This window comes from Sitodiplosis mosellana, unplaced genomic scaffold, assembly GCF_009176505.1.
Source record: "Sitodiplosis mosellana isolate CC-2019 unplaced genomic scaffold, AAFC_SMos_1.0 Smas_scaffold_6226, whole genome shotgun sequence".
In the NCBI taxonomy this organism is placed as follows: Eukaryota; Metazoa; Arthropoda; class Insecta; order Diptera; family Cecidomyiidae; genus Sitodiplosis; species Sitodiplosis mosellana.
The window spans coordinates 13,554,030-13,576,594 of record NW_022601467.1 but is presented as its reverse complement, the minus strand read 5'-3'; the positions used below and the strand labels follow the sequence as shown (position 1 = coordinate 13,576,594).

Below are 22,565 nucleotides of genomic sequence, written 5' to 3'. Positions count from 1 at the left end.
TCTCTCTCTCTCTCTCTCTCTCTCTCTCTTCATCTCATACACACAGATACACATACACATAAAAGTAGATTCTCTCTCGCTCCTTTCACATTAAATTTGTGATGTAAAATGTTAAGTTAAGAGGTAACTCATATTCCTAAAAAAATGGAAAGTGAACGAAACGATGAGAGTGCAGTTTTGCGATTTCATAGTACGAAATATTAATCTTAAATTAAATCGATGTGTGGATATTTGATTTGTGTGTTTGTATATTTTGCACATCAATCGATGATTTTTTTTGTCAGCGAGCTCAATCTCAATCGAACCATCGACCAAAACAAATGGTTTAAACCCGTGCGAAGAAAAACATTTCATAATTTTTTTTTTATTATTTAAATATAAAATACTTTGTTTGTTTATAATGTTTCCAATTTTCTTTTCTAAACGGTAGGCTCCCTCGTAAGACAGAATTTCCGTAGCTCAATTGTTGGTGAGTGTGTCGCCGTTAGTAATTTTACAATGTGTAATTCTAGATGAGTATATCCGGAAATTAACTCTCTGTTGATTTGTCTTGATCAGAAAAAATCTTATATGTCGAATGAATTTTTTTTTTGAGAGGTTCGTGATCGATGGATTCACTCAACTTATTACAATTGTGAGTTATGCGAAATAAAATAATTCTTGTAATCATAATTTTCTTTTGTTCATTTCAATTTCTTCTACTTCTTCTTTTAAAATTTTCTTTTTTTCTTTTTGTAGTGAGACAGAGTGTTCAAACACAAGGTGGTTCATTATTAGTTTCTTTCTTCTTCTTAATCATATCGGTCATCTGTTGTCGTTTACTTTTTGTTATGTATGTTGATGTTGCAGATGTGATTCGCTTTGTAGCTACAATTTGTATGAATATGTCTTGTTGTTTGTATTACCATTCTTCAGTTGTTTTGGTTTTTTTTTTGTAAATGATTATGACAATTCTAAGCTATTAATTAATTTATTTGCTAATCATTTGTATTTGTTGTTGTTGTTGACTATAGCTGTGCTGAATCTTGTTGCATTAATGGCGATAGAGGTCCAGCCACTTTCCGTCCTCCTTCGTACTCGTACTCATAGTGAATGTCTAGCGATACACCTAAATTGCGCCGCCAAACGTAAATCGAATGAATAAGGCAAGATGTGACACCCCGGGAAAAATGGATAGAGATAGAAAGAGAAAGAGAGAAAAAAAAGGGACACTGGTTAATTGGAATCAAGACGTTCGCTGTAACCAAATTTGGTATAAGTGAGAAATAAGTCACAAAGATTTATTTACAGCGATTTTATAGAGGTCTGCAGATGCGCAGTACATGGAAATTGTACCGTTATTTTGGCACGCGGTTGTGCAAGCAAGCAAGCAAAATCATTACTACTACTGGGGGGAGGTGGTTTATGATTTGTTGATTTTTAGTTTTGGAATATGTGAAGATTGGTTTGGTGACTTGTTTTTTTTTTGGTTTGCAACAGAATTTTCCCACATCATTTTTGCTACATTTTGAGTTAGCTTTGATTTGTTTTTGAACAGACAGAAGTATTTGGTGGTTTTGCCATTTTGTAAAAACGGTAGTTGTAAACATGGTTTGCCCATGCAGTCCTCTAGCGTATATTTGGTTCTAATAATGGTGCTATAAAAAAATCAATTGTCAATTAATTTAACGTTTGTCGATTTCCATTTTATTATTAAGATAAGAATCACTATTAATTGGGATTGAAATAAATCAGATGGGGAAAATTAAGCGAAACAAGAAAATAAAGAAAATTAAAGGGGAAAAAAAACGGAACCAACGCAAATGTCACAATCAAAAATTGAATTGAAAAGACCAAAACAAAGCTGAACCAATCAAATGAACGAAATCCAAACAAAGAAAATCACTTAAATTTGGCTTTAGTCGCATTTTAATCGAACGTATAATACAGAAAATGAAATGAAACTAAAGTAACAAAACTAAACAACAACAAAAAAAAGAAGATATAAACATAAATCTACGGGAATAAAATTAAAAAAAACTGGATGAATTACGTTTTTTCTTCTTCTCACCGGATGGTCGTCGCATCGGGTCATTTTGTTCATTTGGTATGAAAATCGCTACAACTATAGCTAATGCCACCATAAATGCACCGAATACAAATGGCGGTCCTGGCGCCAGCGTCGTATATTCCTCCATTGGATTTATCGTTTCATTTCGTATAACGGCCGATGCGTCGATGTTATGATGCAATTTCATATGTTCGTCATTTAGGTCAACATGGAATATATAAAATATCACACCGAACATGGCTGGACCCAAACCGTTGCACAAACCTCTCATACCAGTCACCATTCCTTGCATCACACCTGCACAAAAGCACATTCATCAATTCTCATTTCGATCCAATTGGATTATTATTTATGTTTTTTTTTTGTGGTCTATATTACCTTGAGTGTCCATGTCTGAATGAATTGATACAAACGCACTGATTGCAGGATACGTTATCGATCCCAACGAAGCTAATATACCTGCTGCCCACATCATCCTGAAATTTATAAGTGTAAATAATGGAAATGAATAAAATAAAAACTCCAATTGGAATTCGCACGAATATCTCACCATGTTTGACTACCAAAGCCATACCACAACATTTGCATCATTTCAAAGAATAAACCTAATATGATGGTTCGCTTAGCTCCAAACACCCGCATCAAACAACCTAAGACTAATTGGGCAACTATACTTAGAATACCGATCACGGCGATGAATATTGAAACTTGGCCCGAACTGAAACCCATCTTCAGTTTCAAGTAGACAAATATACAGGAATATTGACCAGCTTCGGGTAAATACGATAAAAATACTGCAACACATTGCATTAGGATCGTATGATCCAAGCCAGCCTTTCGCAATGCCTGTTATGAAAGCGAATGGAAAATGTATACAATATAAATAGTGGTAGACATCTGAGATGGATGAATCGTTAAATGATGAAGAGACAACTCACTGCAAACGGATCAGCCTGTTCCCAACTGATCGGCGCTCCCCATGAACTCGGTCGAACTTTTTCGGGCAAACTTTCGGGAACGGCTACTAATATGAAAAATACATCTAAAACAGCAATCGCTGTGGCTAAGGCTACAATTAATGTATCGCTATAAACTTCACGCAAATACTCTCCAAGTGCCGGAGATATGACCTATAAAAAGAGAATATCAATGGAAATAGAAATGAACATCTAAATCATTCATCGTAAATGCAAACGAATCGAAAAACAGAACTAACAAATGAAATCATCGATATAAAATTATACTCTCGGTGAATACATACCAGACTAGCAGCAAATGTGGCTGATACCAAGCCATAGGCTCTTGATCGATCTTCAGTAGTAGTGACATCGGCAACATATGCAAACACCACTGAAAATGTCACCGCAAATACTCCACTAATTGAGATCATCGCAAAGAACCACCTGAATTCGGATAAGAAAGCGTGTAACGTATGATTCATATCTTTGGCAAACACTGTGTCCGAGCAAAAAGAAGAAAAATAGCTACTCACCAAGTATTGATTGTCATCAATGGAATCGGTGCACATGTGAAAAATACGGTAATCAGAAGAAAGAACTTCCGTCCCCATACATCCGATAGTGCACCTATCAATGGCGCACTAAGAAACGATAGAATTCCTTTGATGCCCATCACTAGACCATTCATTAAAAATGTATGATCCGGAAATGTGTGATTTAAGACCTAGGAAGGGAACGAACGAACGAACGGGTGAACAAACACGATTCAATCCGATAAAATGGTTGAATTTCGTAAATGACTTACGCTTATCACAGGCATGGTGAGCAGCCCCCATGCAAAAAACTCTAGAAATATCACAACTAACGCATGATAGACGCTTGGCTCCCCGATCCCGGCACTCTGAAATTCAAGTGAAATTGATTATTAGTACACATGTTGATATTTTTCTTCATCTCGTTTGGCATTTAGAAAAAGAAACAAGCTATCGAATTGCAATCGAATAACAAAAGTAACGAGAAAAAATAAAATGCAAAGAAAATTGTCACAAAAGATGCAAACATTGAAAACAAATAACACTAGAAAACATAAATTGATTTAATTAGTGTTAAAATGTCACACGAAATATAAGAGAGTGGCAGCAAAAGAAAAATGCCCCAATTAATGTAATCTGATGCAATGTCCAATCATATGATATAATAATGTATTGTGAGATTTGCTTCATTTGTGATTGATTCTATGGCCATTGAAAATCGTGTGCGCTATGGATAGAGAGTGAAATAATAATGGAATAAAGAATATCAAATAAAAATACAGAATGTCTTCTAGAGTGTGCCAGTTTCTGTCTGACTTGCGTTGCAATCAAATCAAATGTGGGAGAGTTAGAGAGACGGCAGCAAAAACGTGGAAGCATGTAATGACACGTATTTGTCGTGTGATATTAAAGACTTTGAGTCAATTTAGCGATTTTTATGATCCATCGTCGTCGTCGTCCTCGTCATGTATAGTACAACACATTCGTTGTTATATATTCTCTCGTCATCTTCTGTCGCACAATTGAATCACTCTCTTCGGCTTCTTTTTGTGTATCTCTCCCATGGCTGGGCATAAATATGCAGCGTTTAGATTATGCTGCAATACAAACTTGACCTTATCAACATTTGTATCAAGGCTTTATTGCCGACACACACACACACAATAATCGAGAAAAATGTTTGTTTGCCGCTTTCTTCTTCTTTTATTTGGCAAATCGAATTTCACACACATCGTCCCTAATATCAATTGGAGTGGAGTTACTTCCACATGGAAAATTTTCTATGTATCGAATATAGTATACTACTTTATGTATCGAATATACTAATATATAAACTATTGCATATACAAATTAAAATTTAAATTCAACGAAAACGAGTGCCCGCTTCCGAATTATATTGCTCCTGTGTCGCATTGGCAATTTCGTTTTTTTTTTGTGCATATTCATCGATCTAATCATTTGCCGATAACAGAACGTGTTGTTACAATACACTACACACACACACAAACATATACACAGGTCATATTCTGATATTTACTGCGAAAAATGAGCTCGAAATGGTTTTTATTGCCGCATCAAATGATATAATAACCGACACGTAATTTCCATTTATATTCCACATGCAAAAACACAATGTGTGTAGAGAATGTTTCTCATTCTCTTTCTGAGAGCGACAGCGGAAAAAAAATCGATTCAAAAATCCCCTAATTAGAAGTCTATTAACCATGTCGTGGTTAATGAACTATTGAAATACTCGTCGATTCAAAAACTGAACGAAAAAAAAACACACCAACAACACATATTTGTCCTTATTCATGGTGAATAGAATAGTACGCTTTCATAACAGACGGGACGCATGCAACGAACAACATATTACGAAGCCATTTGTACTTATTGACTGTCAATGCGATTGTATTTCACGTGTGCACAATGCACACACGCACAGCTTGAAGGCTGCGTGTGAAAGACGATGACATATATATAGAGAGAGAGACGCGATCCTACACAATTTCTATTAAAAACAGGTAGTGTGTGTGTGCCATTGCGGTGGAATATTTGTAAATACATTGATTTGTCAGTTTTAGTCTGAATGAGAATTGATTTGGTTCGATTGATGATTCATTTTCTTCTGATTGTTCAAATATAGTGCAATTTATGCGAAATGATGCATGCCACATGCATCATTAAACTTCCAGAACGATGTCAACGAAAGAAGAAAAAAACAACGAAACAAATAAGATATTTTAATGTTTTGGTCGACACATTTAGAGATAATAAACAGCAGCGTATGCGATGAATAATTTATGATGATGTTTTCTTTAGAGGGGTGGGGAGCTTCATCAATTTAGTTGTACAACGAAATGAATAAACTCAAAATGATTAATATCAACAACGAAACGAGAAAGAAAAAAAAAACGAACAGAATAAAATCATAACGGACGAACACCGATAAAAACTGATGCCAATCTAGAATTGGTCGGTTATGTGTGTGTGCTCTCTCAGCCGCTTGGTTGTTGGGCGGCTCCACAGCACACGTACGTACGTACGCACAAACAAAGCACAAAAGATCATACAAAATCAAAATAACCTTGCAACGATTGAAGATCCTGCGCACCAATAATAAATGGTGCTCCTGTTTGATCGCCATGTAAATGGCGCTCGGAGTAGACGCAGTTTTTCGAAGACGTACACTTTGCTCAGTGCAATCAATGAGTGACGTCTGTAATTTATCCGTAGCTTTTGTTAGATGAATGAAACTTTGGCATTTACGGAACGATGAGAGTGGCGCATTCAATTGATGATGATGGTTATCATTATTATTAATTTGGTTTATGTTTATATTGATTTGAGTTGATGCATTCGATGCGATCGAATGTTTGGTTAGACTGTTTGTGGCCAAATCATCGAATGTGCTACTGTTTCGAAATGATGGCGGCTGTGGTGATGGCGATACAAGGCCGGATCGTGTTTGTGTTGAATCGGTATCTTCAGATGAACAATTGCTAGCTGTACTGATGTCAAGCATTGTTTTCCGCATATTCATCTGGTCTATACATTCATTTAAATTAATTATTCAACAACGGTGTGTGCATTCAACTGAATAGATGTCATCAATTATGAGCAGCAGCAGCAGCAGCAGCAACGATGTATATCAACTAGATTAAAGAGCACTAAGTTTGTTCGGTTTTTGTGTACGTGTGCTTCTGTGCACATTGAACGTAGTGATAAATTTTCTTGGAATCAAGTGTCCAGTAATTTGATTTCGTTTCGCTTTTCCACGATCGACGGGGTGTAGAAATTAAAACGCCTACACGAAAATCACTAATTTGAGCAATGGATGAATGAGTACGTGCGCCGCATTTTCATTTTCACAGCCAAAGCGGAAAAAATTGTCAACAATCGGGCGATTGTCTAAGTCACGACCAGTCTGGGCGATGTATAGAAGAATATGCGGAAAATACCGTTGAATCTAGGCAAAAATCGATGTGCGGCGTGTTTGAAACACTTCTATCTGTCTTTCCTTGGCTCTCTCTATCTATCTTGCTAACGCGCCTTATTTATGACCCATTCACAGCTTCTGTAAATTCGATTAACATCGGGGCTGTGTGTCGCGTGTGTGTATACGCTTTGGTATTATTGACGCCACGGCTGTTGACTATATTTCACTTTAGAATGCGCCAATCTATGTATGCATGGATTTTTATGCTACTGTGCGTCGGTTTGTTGGGTTTGGTGATGTCGGCGTCATCGCATTACTAATTCTTGCGTTTTTTTTCTTCTTTCTTTCGATTTTATTTTATTTTGTTATTTGGTTACTTTTTTCTTTCTGTGTTCGTTTGGTTTTTCGCTTTTGTTCGTTGTTGTTGTTGTTGTTGTTGTTGTTGTTGTTGTCGGCGGCGGCGTTTTTTTTTCCTTCTCTTTCGTTAAGCGAGCGCGAACTATCAAATTGGGTCAGTCAATTTGTGTGTTCAGCGTTTTTAATGCTTGGAGCTTGAGCTTTTGGTCTCTTGTATACTTTGCTTTGTTTTATGTATTCTAAATTGAAATTTATGGGCAAATACGTGAACAATGTGCTTTTATTCGTATGATGTATTGATACACGCAAACATCACATCCAGACACAAACGCTAAAGTTTCTATTCATCGAACTGAAAAATCATACAATAAAAGACAAAAAGAGATACAGAAAAGAAATAAATGTATTATAGTGTCTGTCATTTGTATTATTTGTTGTTGTTGTTTTTGTTGTAGTAGCAGTAGTTGTAGTTGTTGTTAAATTAAATTTTTATAGCAAAAAGCTAAAGGAATTCTATTACATATTTGCGTTCTCAACCCATTGTTCATATTTGATGATGTTTCATTACCTCTGGAACGAAGATAGTGCTGATATCACAACTAATTTTTCGCTATGTTTTCTTTTTTCAAATATATTTTTTCTGTATGATATGGTTTTATCCATCGATATAATCAATGGCATTTGTTTGATGTGTGAAAAAGAAAGAAATGAGATATCCGACATGGATTTGATGGAATTTTGACAGTTACAGATAAATCATGTTTTTTTTTAATGAAACCGAACAAAATAAATTTATTCCAAAAACAATTACCACAAAACCACAATTAATTAGATTACTATTTGAAAAGAAAAAAAAACTAAATGTGATGATGTATGACAATGATATCAGCGTAGAAAATTACTTCAACAATAAATTAAATAAAACACATTAGCTAACGAACAAAATGCATTTCGACTGAGAGAGAGAAAAACGGTGAGAGAAAAATAAAATGAAAGAAAATAGCATGAATAACAAGGGGATATCATCTGATTGTGATCAATATTATTTCTCGACAATGAATAGGCGCGTCAATCGTCAAGCACATGTTTCACAATAAGCAAACTAACACATGAATCAATTGTTTTCAATACTGTCACACGTCTTCGATATATCAGATCACAACGAACTGAGAAGCGAATAAAATTGAATCAATATCATATCGAAAACAGCTGAGACAATAAGATTATGGGATGAATAACAAATCGCTTTCCATTTATCTGCTGCATTTTGTTTTTATTTGATTTGTTCGTATTATTCTCGCTTTGAGACAAACATCTGACGTGTGGCTGAATGCAACATTCATATTTTTTTCCCCAGTTCATCAAACTGATCATGAACCGTGGGATGGAATTCACGGTGATTAAAATAATTGGAAACAATAACATTGCCCATGCTTTCATTAAAACCTTCACTATGCGAAATCCAAGTTTTTTCAATTAAACATCGGAGAAAAACGAAACAGTTTTTTTTTTTATTTTATGCGCCCATCTCGTAAATGATAATTTCTCGGTAGGCTGTACATTAAGTACCGCTAATTTTGACTGGTTCCAAAAGAAGAAAAACGGTATGCATTTGCATTGAACATATTGATTAAATGTGATTTGTATCAGCCGAACAATTCACTCATGGAATTTGCTATTCTTGACATAACAGCACATTGACGGCGCGATACAGCGCCTACATTGAAAAAATGGAAGAAGAAAAAACAAACGTGATGAAACTTCAATCACTGTAACATTATAAACGACATTCACATTGTTGAGCTTGCTAGCGCTGGCGTGCGCTACTACAAAAGCACCGTTGATATGATATGGAATCAGTTTAATTGACGATGTCAAATTGATTCATTCTATCCACTTGATACAATATATAACTAGATGACTCATTTATTATCGGCTCCAATAATTCTTCTGTTTTTTTTTAACACTACGCTCTTAGTTTATATGGTATTTATTCAACTTTTACATATTTATCAGCGAACATTGTGAAATCGACCGTATATTCGAGCGTCAGCTTAGATTCTATGAAATGAACGATAAGATAAAAAATCGTTTTTATTTTCTGTGTTTTCTCGATAAAATGGTTTCTTTGTTGTCACACACGGCACTAATTATCTTATCAAATTGCGTAGCTCTTAAAAATGCCACCTTACTCAGTCCAAACGATTTTTAAAATTAGGTCCATGATTGACAAGACGACGGCTAAAGTGTTGAAAAAACGTTTGGATGATATGAGCAATCACGTCTTTATCTCTTCCAAAAAAAAAAGAACGACAAGACATTACCTATTGAAATTGAGTGAGACCGAGAAAAAAATACGTGTCATTCATATGCACACCGCGTTGCGTTTGTAAATTTTCGTAAAAAAAATCGAATTTTGTTTACATTTTTACATACCACAGAAACTAAATCGTCATAGAGGAGAAGCAAGAAAAAACAAATGAACGGAGATAACAAAAGACCAAACCCTTGCCACCAAATTACAGTTGTTATTCATTTAGAATGTATTATTTGTGTGCTTGTGTTCGTTACGCTGCGAACTAAGCACTGTTTCAGTGTTTCACACAGCCATCACACAAGGCTGTGCTATTCCAATTGGGAAATATTCAAGTTATTTATTTTTCGACTACGTGCAAAAATAAAAATCATCATTTTATCCCTCATCGTCGTAGATTGAATAAAACGATATTTGTCATCTGAACGTTGAACAAATACCCAAAACGGATTGACAAATCGCAACAAATATGTTTTCTTTTTTTTTTACTTATTCGAGACTGTATCGAAAATCCAGCAAACTTTTTTGTTTGTTCGATTGTATGTAATTAATGACGAGAATGAAAACGATTTATCGAGGATTAATTGAATTTCCACTGTACACGGAAACTGTGGCGCGAGGTCACATTTCGATGAATGGCTCTTCCATTCGATTGCTTTCATTTTCGAATTAATTGTATATTTTATATTGGATAACTTTGGGTGCGACGCTTCAATCCATGTGAATATTATATTGAATGGGAAATAGAGAGAAAACTGTTCAACCATAATTGCCATTTTATTTTCACTAAAAGTCAATGAACGTTGATTCGACAAATCAGTATCGACTTGAGAAAAGTCGAAAAAGAAAAAGATATCATACGCATTAAATATCCACTCAACGAAATATCAAAGCATGAGCTCACTGAAAAATTAATCGCTTTGTATGGGTGTGTACGTGATCTATACATTTTTTCGGCACATCGTATATATTTCAAAGTGACTTTTTGAGCATCGAATGACTTTGAGTTGTGTGGAGAAGAGATGATGAGTTTTTTTTCTTCATTCAATGAAATTTGATGTAGTTATTAGTGGGTAAGAGTCGCGCATGTTTTCTACAACGCATCGAAATATCATATTCGAAATATGGTACAAATGTTTGGAGTCATCAGTGAGTTGACGATTGATGATGGAAGCATTGCTTCTGAAATGGATACATACGAGTAATTCTCAATAAAGTATCTGTTGAAAGCATAATTATTCAATATAAAATACATGTTAAATCCTCCGATTTATTACCTACCAATGAGTCACTGACTACGAATGTATCAAACATTAACAAAGATCCTAACTTCAATTGAAATAGGATTTGCCGCGTTTTATTGAGCTGTTCATCGGTTGGGTTTTGTCGATTTTCAAAGGGTTTTTCTCTCCGGCCTTTGGAATGTCAGACAATGTGGGAAAATCCAATCCGCATTGTCGTGTTTTTTTTTTTCGTTCTCATTTTCATCTATTATACATTCGTTAAGGTTGAGTTGTCGTCGTTCTTATTCGATGGAAACTTTGACTGACAATCAGTCTGCCAATAGGATTTTATGTGTCGTATGAATCGAATCGTATTTTCTTTTTCTTTCAGTATAATAACTTCTACTAGGTCACATTCGAGCGACAACGGCGACGACGACAATGTCGAAGATGACACAAGACACCACCGAATACGGTCTATCCAAGCTGTTTGGTTTTCATACACAATACACACAGCACCAGAAAGAAATCTATTTTCTTTTATCATTTTCTATAATCGCATGATGTTCGAAAAAAAAGAGAAACAAGGCTACCACAGTTGCGCGTATGCGTTTAGCAGAGTAATTCGTTTTTCCTCGATGCGTCGAGAATGAAAAATCTGTGTCGTTCGATACACGGGTTTGCCGTCGTTATCACCAAGGCACATGTTGATGATACATCAAGCCAAATCATATGAAAAGAGAAATGAATGTCGTAGACCATTTATTGTTCCATAATAATTTACGTCAGAATTTTAACGATCACCTCAAAATTGTTGCCACAGAATAGTTTTGGATTTTGTTTTTGACAACAATTCGGTTGACCGGTGTTTATAGTGAAACTTTATTTCGCTTCAAAACGAATCCAACACACTAATTACGCGAAATATTTGTTATTTTTAGCAAGTATATAAACCGGTTAAACACAGATATTTGCTTGGTACAATTGCGGAGAAACCAAAAACAAAGCAAAAGAAAAATAAAGGAACTACACAATAGAATTATGGCCAGAAGAAGTTGAACAATTGCAGTGGTACAGACACACTAATTAATTATATCTGCGCTCGATCGTTCGCAAATGTGTGAGTTAGATAGAGATAGAGAAACATCCAGTGATTGCGATATCGCTCTCAGTATCTCATAGGATAACTGAACGAGATAATTCAGCTGGCTGAGATGACGCAGCGACGCATCACCCGAGTCTGTGCGATACACATACACACAATGCGCCCAGCGGTATCCTTATACACTCAGTCCCATTTAGTGACGCGCGGCATCGAATTGTGTGTGTGTATCACAAAGACTCGGGCGATAGACTTAGGCGATGCGTCGCTGCGTCGCTGCGTCGCTGCGTCGCTGCGTCGCTGCGTCGCTGCGTCGCTGCGTCGCTGCGTCATCTCAGCCAGCTGAATTATCTCGTTCAGTTATCCTATGAGATGCTGAGAGCGATATCGCAATCACTGGAAACATCGCTGAAACAACGACGGAAACTGCACAATCAATGCTTCTCATTTAGTTCAAGTACATAGTTTACCCCAGTTGCTGTTCAAGATACGTCACACAGTTCAGCTAAAGCTAGTATCCTGATTCAGGAACAACAAGCGCTAATGAATGCACAGCTAAATAATCATCATCAATTGACCCACAAGCATAAAAAAGGGCACGGCTACACGGAATGTTCTCTATATTTATCTCTCATCCAAAAAGGCCATTTCGAAGAAAGAAAATTGCCTCAAAGTTTCGACAAAGATGATTTAAATGTTGTACCTAATTTGCATCTAAGTATTACAGCGAAGTACTTTGTAACTCACAAAAGGATTCTGCACGGGTGTAGAGAATAAGAGAGACTGACAGATGGAGGGAGAAAGAAAGGAACCGAGATAACATAGATATGTACATGGGTATGTAGTGTAGCGCCGTGTGGTATACTACAACTGGTTCATTATTATTTCTGCTGTCATATGTACGCTGTCTTTCAGAAGGTCGTATAAATTTTCAGCGTAGTGTTTTGTGACGAAATAAAGACAAACGAACGCTTCGCCAAAGCAAAAACTATACACATGGATTTACGATATATGCACAAATAGAGAGAGAGAGAGTTTGCTGCTTATTTTCCCTATTTGATGCATACACACACACACACACACACACACATCGAAAAGCATTAATGCTACTTCATTGAATAATTCAGAATTAAATAAAAATGCACGAAATGAAAACGAAAAATATGGCGTTTCTTTTTTTGCAATGTTGCAAGCAATCTATAGGCACACAGAAAGAAGACGAAAAATAAGAATTCATGTATAAATAAAGGCACACACAAGTTGTTTGGTCGAAAACTTATTGTTGCATAGACAAATCGCCAATAATAAAAGGTATGTGTACTACAAAATGGCATTTGATTTAATGGTGAGAATCGCGCTCTCGATGACAACAAACGAATATGGCTATGATAATATGACAAAAGAAAATAAAATGATTTTTTTTTCTCTCTACATGAATGAGACGCGTGCTTCCTGTTGGTCTATTTGGCTATTGTCTGACTTCCCATAAATTGTATGATAAGGATAGAACCCTTGAATTTTTTGCATTGCATTTCGTATACATGGACATACTATATCTAAAGAGAGAGAGAGAGAAATTGCATTGGGCTCACTTACCGTGATCACACCATCCTTGATTGCTTTTCTGTTTCGAATAACCATACCGATGGGCTTTCGGATGAACTTCTTTGGCATGGCCGTCGTTCAAAATCCCAGTAACGAATTCTCTCGCCGTTGCAACCGTTGTATTGTGTGTGTTGCTCTCTTGTATCTCTTCAATTTCAGTCAAGAGAATGAGAGAAAACTTGCAGCACAAATACACGCTCACACACACACACACACACACACACCAGCGTCCACACACACAACTCAACACACAAAATTTGTGTGTGAACTGTTTGGTTGTTTATTTGTTTTTACGTTAATTTTTTTTTTTTGCTTAAGATTGATTCAGGCTTTTAGCAGCGTCTTGATTTGCTATTTATGTATGTTTTTTTTCTTCTTGTGTTCCCTATTCGCTTTCGCCGAAATATCTATTCCATTGAGGCAATTCATTGATTTTGTGGATCTCCTTGGTGCAAGTAGTTTGTCGTTGTCGTTGTTGTGGCCACTATTACTCTGCTACTGCTACAATTTCGTTGTTGATGATTTTACTGTTGCTGTTGTTGGTTAATTTTTTTTTGTTCTCTAGGTGATAATTCGCGTTGGTCTCGAATCCAAAATAATTGTTGAACGAAAAAAAAAACATTTACATACGCAACTATAATAAACAAAACTGAAGAACAATAACGAAATGGAGCCACCGTTTTTGTTTTCTTGTTCTCTCTTTCTTTTTTTCGAATTCAGATCCAAGATGACAAATCAGTCCACTAAATTCTTTTTTTTTCGTAATATACGTAGCGCTTCCTTCCCGCACATCATGTTTAGCTAAAATTCTTTTCGTTTTTCTTCTGTTAAGCAATTTTTGATTTCTTTTTACTACGACGTATGGACTAAATAATCCAAAGCAGAGAAAAAAATCATTTCCGATTTACATGAATCATTCTGATTGGCTGTGTTGTACACATTTTGCCTGTAATTTTGTTCGTTCACAATTGAATTCAATTCACTTTCATTTAAAACTCAAAATTTTTTTTATTAGAACGAACTAACGCTTGGTTGAAACTGAAATGAAAAAAAAACAATGCAAAAACCAAACGTGCTATCAACTTTTTTCTCTCTATTTTCTTCGGCGACTATGAATTTTATTTTTGCCTTGCTTCTTGAGAAGAACAAAAAAAAATGATTCTATTTTCCACGCACTTGAAAAGTCGAAACGAGAGAAATGGTTACTCAATATTCACTGACAAACTCAAGCTGAAGCAATTGACGTTATTTTTTTTTCGTTGGTTTTGTTCTTTCTTAGTATGATATACTTCATGGATGCGTCACGTATAGCAGCAGATGTGCTGATTATTGTGTATGTGTGCACTGTGTACTGTGTAGCTTCGACATGGTGTATGTTTTTGCTTTTGCTTGCGCGCACAACATTGAATACATGGCGTCTTTTATCTGTCAAAACTAAATGGAAAAATCATTGAAATCGTATATGCCCTAGTGGTAGAGAGAGAGAGAAACGATGATGACAGCGACAGGTGCTCGTAACCAAACTGCAAACGAACCACCAGATTGGAATCTTCAATTGAGAGGCGATTTTTTTTTTGCTTTTTCCAATCAATAGAAATGTTTGCGAAAATCTGAAAATAATTTTACTCGGACACTTGGTGTTTGGTTTATGCAGGGAATTGCTTTGTTGGCATAAATTAAACCGTGATGCAATGGAATTTAACGAAAACATTAATATCTTTGGTCGGTCGTACAGATTGCATGAAAAGACGGCAGAACACATGATTTCTGACAGCTAAATTGGTACGACGTTGTTTCCATACGCTAAATCGGGGAGGATTTAAACGTATACTACAATATTTTCAAATGTTACAACTAAAAGCCAAACAAAAGAAAAACGTTTTAAAATTAAAACTAAATGATAATCATTGGCAAAAATTCGACGATATTTTTAAATTAAATTTCAATTATATTCCAACAATTTTCATCATTTTTCAATCGTTTTCGTTTGCATATGTTGATTTGGTTGTTTGTGTGAGCTGTCAAAGTGCGTGGAAAAGAGAAAGCGCCTCCCCAATTGAAACTGTCGGATCTGAAGCTATATATGGTCGCCATTGACGAGCAAACAATGTGCGACAGCATTTGACCGTACTTTGACTTGCTATAAAATCGATAGAAACAACTGGAGGAAATTAAGCGAGAGGAAAAATAAAACAACAAACGGACCATCACCTTTGATCGGAACCCATTTGAAAGCTGTCTAAAAATCTGTGGTAAACATTTTTTTTGAATTGGTTTGTTTATGAAAATGGGCGATAATAGTGGAAATGCGGTTGCGAATCGTAAGCGCAAAGCAAAGGATCCAGCTAATCAACAACAATCCGGCCCGAAATTATACAGCAACCGGTGGATGTTGCGTGTTTACCAAGAGAAACCACAATTTCCCGGTGAATTATTCGACACAATGTTTACAAAGGAGAAAATTGAAACGCTCGTTGCTGCATTGAAATTGGCCACTGAAAAAGAAGTTGAAGAGAGCAAACGTTTGCTGGAAAGCGACTACACATACTCGCTCATGATCGCCAGCCACAAAGTACCTCACGTTCCAGTTCATCTTTCCAGAATGTAAGTAGTGTGTTGAGCGTTAAATTTGTTATTTATCTAAATTAGTTAGCAACAAAAAAAAAGCAGGTGAAAAAGCACATAAGGCCTTTGAACTTTGCCGCACATGGCAAATGCTTTATCATAACCTTACTTGTGTTGATACAATCAAATGTCTAATGCTGGTACAGCTATCGGCACACGATCCCATTCAACGTGACTTTTGAACGGATCGATGCACAAATTCGATAAGAATGAAGTGATTCCATTTTATCCAATTTGCCAATTTATTCATTTAAATATGCCTATTTTTTTATACATACCATTCGATGTTGATTATTATTTTTCTTCTTCTTCTTCTTCTTCGAATCAATTCACATTCAAATAGATTGCTCAAACATACATTGCACAACGAAGATTCGGAAGTTGCATTGTTTGTTAAGGACTTGAAGCGTGGTCGTCGTCTTGACTTCGAGCCAACTATCCAACATTATGAAAACTTATTGCGTGAGAAAAATGTGACAAAGTATCGCATCACGGTCATACCAGTCAATCAACTGTACAATGAATATGCAACATTCGAGCTGAGGCGCAAACTATCATATTTGTATGATAAGTTTTTGGTTGATTCACCAATTGCGGCCCACGTCAACGGTTTTCTTGGCTCGAAAATGTTAAAAAAGGGACGCCTTGCGATTCCGGTGAATCTGTCCAAAGAGAATTTATCGGATGAAATTGATAAAGCAATGCGCAAAGTGTTCTACAAGCATGTCAATCAAGGCATCACACAGAACATTCAGGTCGGCAAACACAGCATGCCAAACGATCAAATTGCCGAAAATATCATCGATTTGCTTCGGCAATTTGGTGACATTCATCCAGGAGGCTACAAAAACGTTCACAAGCTATTCCTACGGCCACAAGCAAACGTATCTGTTGTTATTCCACTCTATGTTTCGGCCGGTAAGTGTTTTCAAAATCACACACACACACACACACACAAAATAGTATTCGTCTAGATTTTTTTTGGTTTAATTCCCAATTCATCCGCGTTCTTGTTTCGAGCAATGGCCACATGCATCATGGGTTAGCTCATTCAATGCAAATGCGATAATTCGATGGACAGGATAGGAACAACGACAAAAAGAGAAGAAAACATTGGCCAACAAATACTTTCGAAATAAGCTTCATTTCGATCTTATTTTCAGTTGATGCGAACGACGAATAATAGAACCATTCCATTACTCGTTGTGCACACAAAGAGATCGATTGATGATTTCCATAATGACTTGCAATTTCATTATGTATGGGAAACAAAAGCCGACTGCACACATAATGGCGATTGCATTATTCTGTAATTGGTTTTAATTTGGCGTTTCGAAAACAAAAAGAAAAAAGAATAGCGCTTGTTACCACAAGACCCACCCTACCCCATTCTAATGCTCAATCTAATAAATTTGTATTTATTCCTCACAGATCAACAAATAGATAAGGTACCGGTTGAGCGTACACCGGGTGAACAAGTTCTACAGCAACATTCAAAAACAGCCAAAACTCTGTTGGGCGAATTCAATTTGAATGAGGCTGGTAAAATGGTACAAAAACGACGACCAGCCGCATCAATTCTGGATGAAGAGCTATTACTAAGCGAAGACGAAACTGAAAATCCACCAGCAGCTAAAAAACCAATCGCCGAAACGGAGGCTAAAGAAACGAAACCAACGCCAGGGAATAGCGTTGAGAAACCACAATTGGGCGACAAGCCCATACTGAACAAACTGCTTAACAAACGTTTGCCGCCTGGCAATCTTAACGATCAAGGTGGCATGCCGCTGAAACGAAAAAAGATTATGAATCGCTCGCCTTCGAATAATCGACTGAACAACAACGGCCCCATGAATATGAATCCGCTTAACCAAATGCAAGATTCAATGCCACGCGGCGATGGAGGCGATATGTTTATGCGTAAACGAAACTTCATGGAATCCGATATGGGTGGCGGTTTTGATCGACCATCCGATCGTGGCTTTAACATGGGCGGTTCGAATTTTTTGAACAACGATCGCAACATTAACAATTCGAACAATTTTGGAAATAACCGCGATTTCGGCGACGATTTCTCCAGACGACCACAAAAAAGCATGAACGATGGTGGATTTAACAATTTCGGCAATCGCTCAGGGGCTAATAATAGTGGTGGCGGAGGCGGCGGTGGTGGTGGTGGTGCACGAATGTTCAACCGCTATTAAAATTTACTCGATTCACTTCAATTATCAACATAAAACTGTCTATTAAAACGAAAATTGAAATTATCATTAAAATGGTAGTTTAGCATCATTTACAAACATATTGATTGTATGAACCATGAAAAATTTGTGTTTCATTGAACGAATCCTGTCAGAATAAATATTGTACGTACGAGAGAGGAAAAAAAACACGAAATAATTTGATGAATTTTTTTTTATCTTGTTTTAAGACTTTATTTTATCTGATTCTAAGATTGTGTAAGTGAGGCTAGAACGTTCTCGGTAGTGGTAAAAGGAGGCTAGAAGAGGTAAAAGGAAAATTGAAGCAACATTTTACTCGTCACGGAATGAACGTTTTTTTTCTTTTCAAAACAATAATTGCATTGCTGTTGTCATTGTTGCGGCCTTATTTGAACACCGCATTTTCTGTCTAAAATCTCGATTTCATAATGTAATTCACATTGTTCGCATTTTTTTGTGGGCTAATTGCTTTAAGCACTACTCGATTCAATGCATGGACTCGTGCGCCCAATAACAACAAAAGCAATCGCATTTTTCCGACGCACTATACAAACAACGTAGGCCGTGTATGCATAGAAGTGGATAAATTGGAATTAGTGGAACATTTTCAATTTGTTGGTTCGTTCGATTTTCGTTCATATTGAGATTGAGAAAAGGAAAAACCAACAAAACACTACAAACTTTGAAATCGGTTAATAGATCGTTTTTGATCCGTTAGATGAAGAAGAAGAAAATAGATCAGCACATAGTAACGCACTTTGATCTCATTTTCTTTGGTGCGTATGGAATGTAATTTGGGAGAATAAAGAGCCTCTTCCATCATCTCATTTTATTCTAATTTAATTCCATTCTTTTGGATCTATAAAACGAGAAACGAATCGCCCAATTTCATCGTTAATTTTTTTTTCATCTCATTGACAACGATTAGCATCATCACCAAATAGATGAGTCGATGGTTTTTCTTCTGCATTTTCTGCATTACATAATCTTCAATCATGATTCATCGATAAAGTTTGTGAAAATTACATAATCGACAGGCTATGAAATAATTGTAAAAAATAATTTAAAAAGATTATCAAATTTTTCACGCTCTTTTTTTCCACAGTAAATAACACTTTGCTGTTTCTTTTGTGCTTGTGTTTTTAATTTAGTGTCGAAGACATTGAAAATTAGTATATAAAAATAATAAGAGCGAAATAACTGACGCGAGGCAAAAGAAATTCTAGCTCGTTTGTCTCAAAGTTGTAAAAACACTGTGTACTCTGAGTTGATATGAGTTTTTTTCACTCATCTTTTGCCAATTCGTAAAAATGTTGTGATCAAATAAACAAATGAATTTTTTCATTTTTCTCGTCGAAATGAAGTTCTCTAAATTAATTAGTAATGTCTTTATTTCGTTTCTAATTCGAAATGCAATTGCTGTTTTAACCAACTGGTGATCGTCACATAGCAACCGGCGATGAGTCAACGATAAAGCCGTTGTTAAGCGTCTTAAAATTTCAATAGTAATTAGTTCAAAAGGAATCTGCTCGGCGTTTCTGGGAATTCGAGCCTACGTCTTTAGTAAAAAAAAAATACATGAAACCCATTTCTTATTGATACAGCCGAAAAATACGAAGCCTATTTTTGTTATAGAGAAAACTTCAGCGCCGATTTCTGAACTGCCTCTTCGAACGACTATTTAGATAGAGAAAAAAAACATGCCTCCAATATCGTAATATTTATTCATTGAACTTTCGTTCATGTTTTTTTCTTCATCCATTGGATGTGTACATTTATTTGGTGGTCAGATTTTTCGGCTAATTCCAGTGAAAATATTCACATCACGAGATTTTTTTTTTTGATGAGAAAGAAAAAGTGTAAACGCTGGACTGGAATTCATTGAACTACACATTGGGGAACAGCGTTGTACGAGATGAAAATACATGGATCATTGGCCATAACTAATAAAACTTCGTATGTGTTATTAAATAAATATGCGTCAAATCGTAAAAAAAGTGAATAAACCAGCGATGGTTATACCAAAAGTACGCAACATAAACAGCATGGATCAGCCGAAAAAAATGTTTATTTGAAAGGAAAAAAAAGATGCGGCTCGTCGAAATGAAACTAATGCGAGCACTTTTACTTGATATCTTACTGAAGAAAATAGTCATGTTTTCAATTGAAATTCGATCAAACGATGTACGTCGTTGAATAAAATAATAGATTTAGGCTCTCCAGCATACTTGAAAATTAGTTTTTATGCAATGTTCCATTATTCCGATAATATTATGAAAATGAGGCGATATTTATAAAAATGATAACTGTTCTAGAAACGACATTACATCAGTTCAATTTACATTGGTTCACGAAATGTTTTAACTATCCCGTTTTGAGAAATTTGTGTGTTATTGGAACATAGTTTTTGTATTCTGATTTCCCGAGATGGAAATGAAAAAGAAGAAGAAGAAGAAGAAGAAGAAGAAGAAGAAGAAAAAACAAGGTTTGTATTATTCAATAATATAAACAATGATAAGTTCGATACGTTCTACATTGCATCGGAATTGATTTTAATTAACACAATGTTGGCGCAATTGAGTGTTTAGCAATAAAACACCGTTGAAAACAGAACAGAATAAAGATGGAACAAAACGAGGTGAGTTGTGGTGTGAACGATGGATGCTGAAAGAAGCGAGAGCCTAAATATTGTTCGGAATGGTAACAAAAGAAATGACAGCGTACGCACCACAACCGCCGAAAAAGAAAATAGATCGTTTTCATGAGATGAAATATTCTTGTAATAGTGACAATGATGGACACTGTGCCTAACGACGCATTGTCGACACCGGAAAATTCCAACTATATAAGCGGATTGAACCATCAACTGGAACTATTTGTTCATTGATCGTCAACCAGATTCGATGTGTGAAATTCAAGAAGCGTTCTCAATCATTTTTCTTCGGATCATTTCAACGACTACGCACTATTGATTCAAATAGTGGCCGTCCATTTGTACGTTGCTAACTAATACGCAACAGCATTTTATTGCCTGGATATTGATCGCTTTTAGAGCGAATAAAGTTCAGTGATAGTTTGGTTTTTTCTAAATTCAAAATGGGGAAAGAGATACTAAAAATTGTGATAGCCGCGTTTATTTCGTCGAGTATCATCGTTGGTGCGCATGTTTTCAAGGATTATAAGAATAAGGAATTGGTGCTTACATCAGTTTATGATGCAATGAAAAATAATGTGCAACAAGATATGCAAAATAAACTCAACCAAGACGAAGTTCTGTCTGACTCACGCAATAAGCGCAATACAAACACAAATGAAAAACTGGAATATTACGATCAAATACCCAGCGAATCACAGAATGAGTAAGTTTCATTCGGCTTTTGGAATATCGTGTATCTGTGTGTTTCAATGTGAATTTATGGGGCCGGAAAAATTAAACAACATTTTCATTTTGGCATTGTTTCTTTATTTTTCTCTTTTGAAAATGATAGATGGTCCATTGTAAATGCTCCGTTAACCAGTGATTTAGTTTGTACGCGTCGTGGTGATCATTCCCAAACAAAGATCACCGTCAGTGATCACAATACCGGATTAACCGTAGCACTCTTAATCAAATACGGATTCGTTTTGTTGGCCGCCCTTGCTTTGCCTGTGATTTTATTCAAAGTATTTGTGTTGCCATTCAAAATCCTGTTGGGTCTTAAGGCAATATCATTGTTGAACAGCTTGCTATTGGGATCTCTACTGCTTAAGTACAAATTTTCAAAGCCATACGGCGGCCATGGAGGATACATTCCGGGCACAATTCCCGGTTCGACAACGGCAGCTTCATCGTCCTCATCGTCGTCGTCATCGGCTGTATCGGCAGCAGGCAATAGCCTTGAACTGAGGTACCACGATCTTTAAACGAAGCACCTTCACTAAAACAATATCAAAAACTAAATGCAAAAAGTTTGTCATACGAAAACAGATTTTTGTAAATATTGTCCAATTGAAATAAAGCTCAATGCCGCAATTGATATTGAGCCGTGTTTGCCTAGGGGAATATCACGCAATTTTTATTCGCAAAACTTATTTCTATCTCATTTATTTCATTAAAATCTAATGAAATCTAAGCTATTTCAAATATTTCGCAAAAT

The 22,565-nt window shown here is 36.0% G+C and overlaps 3 protein-coding genes across 12 annotated transcripts; 2 read left to right on the top strand and 1 right to left on the bottom strand.

Moving 5' to 3' along the window:
* Positions 1-666: 666 nt before the first annotated feature.
* LOC129579343 (hippocampus abundant transcript 1 protein) lies at positions 667-15,004 on the bottom strand. Of its 10 annotated transcripts, none has more exons than XM_055469370.1 (10): positions 14,759-14,869; positions 13,574-14,620; positions 3,815-3,910; positions 3,543-3,733; positions 3,312-3,453; positions 2,989-3,180; positions 2,601-2,896; positions 2,429-2,526; positions 2,051-2,347; positions 667-1,108 (listed from the first exon to the last, which is right to left on the bottom strand). In XM_055469370.1, exons 2-10 carry the CDS (start codon positions 13,649-13,651, stop codon positions 1,008-1,010), a joined length of 1,491 nt encoding a protein of 496 aa, XP_055325345.1. In that variant the 5' UTR covers positions 13,652-14,620; positions 14,759-14,869; the 3' UTR covers positions 667-1,007. The 10 variants fall into 10 exon arrangements, 7 of the variants coding, with proteins under 7 accessions (XP_055325345.1, XP_055325344.1, XP_055325343.1 ...); XM_055469369.1 differs by having other exon boundaries at positions 2,033-2,347; positions 14,759-14,838; XR_008689232.1 differs by adding an exon at positions 1,289-1,637 and having other exon boundaries at positions 893-1,108; positions 2,033-2,347; positions 13,574-14,932.
* Positions 15,005-15,363: 359 nt separating this feature from the next.
* Positions 15,364-18,607, top strand: LOC129578049 (ribosomal L1 domain-containing protein CG13096-like). Its single transcript, XM_055466110.1, has 3 exons — positions 15,364-16,186; positions 16,551-17,125; positions 17,639-18,607. Exons 1-3 carry the CDS (start codon positions 15,864-15,866, stop codon positions 18,409-18,411), a joined length of 1,671 nt encoding a protein of 556 aa, XP_055322085.1. The 5' UTR covers positions 15,364-15,863; the 3' UTR covers positions 18,412-18,607.
* A 2,477-nt stretch (positions 18,608-21,084) lies between these two features.
* LOC129579469 (uncharacterized) lies at positions 21,085-22,332 on the top strand. The gene is made up of 2 exons (XM_055469577.1): positions 21,085-21,788; positions 21,918-22,332. Exons 1-2 carry the CDS (start codon positions 21,526-21,528, stop codon positions 22,330-22,332), a joined length of 678 nt encoding a protein of 225 aa, XP_055325552.1. The 5' UTR covers positions 21,085-21,525.
* Positions 22,333-22,565: the final 233 nt, after the last annotated feature.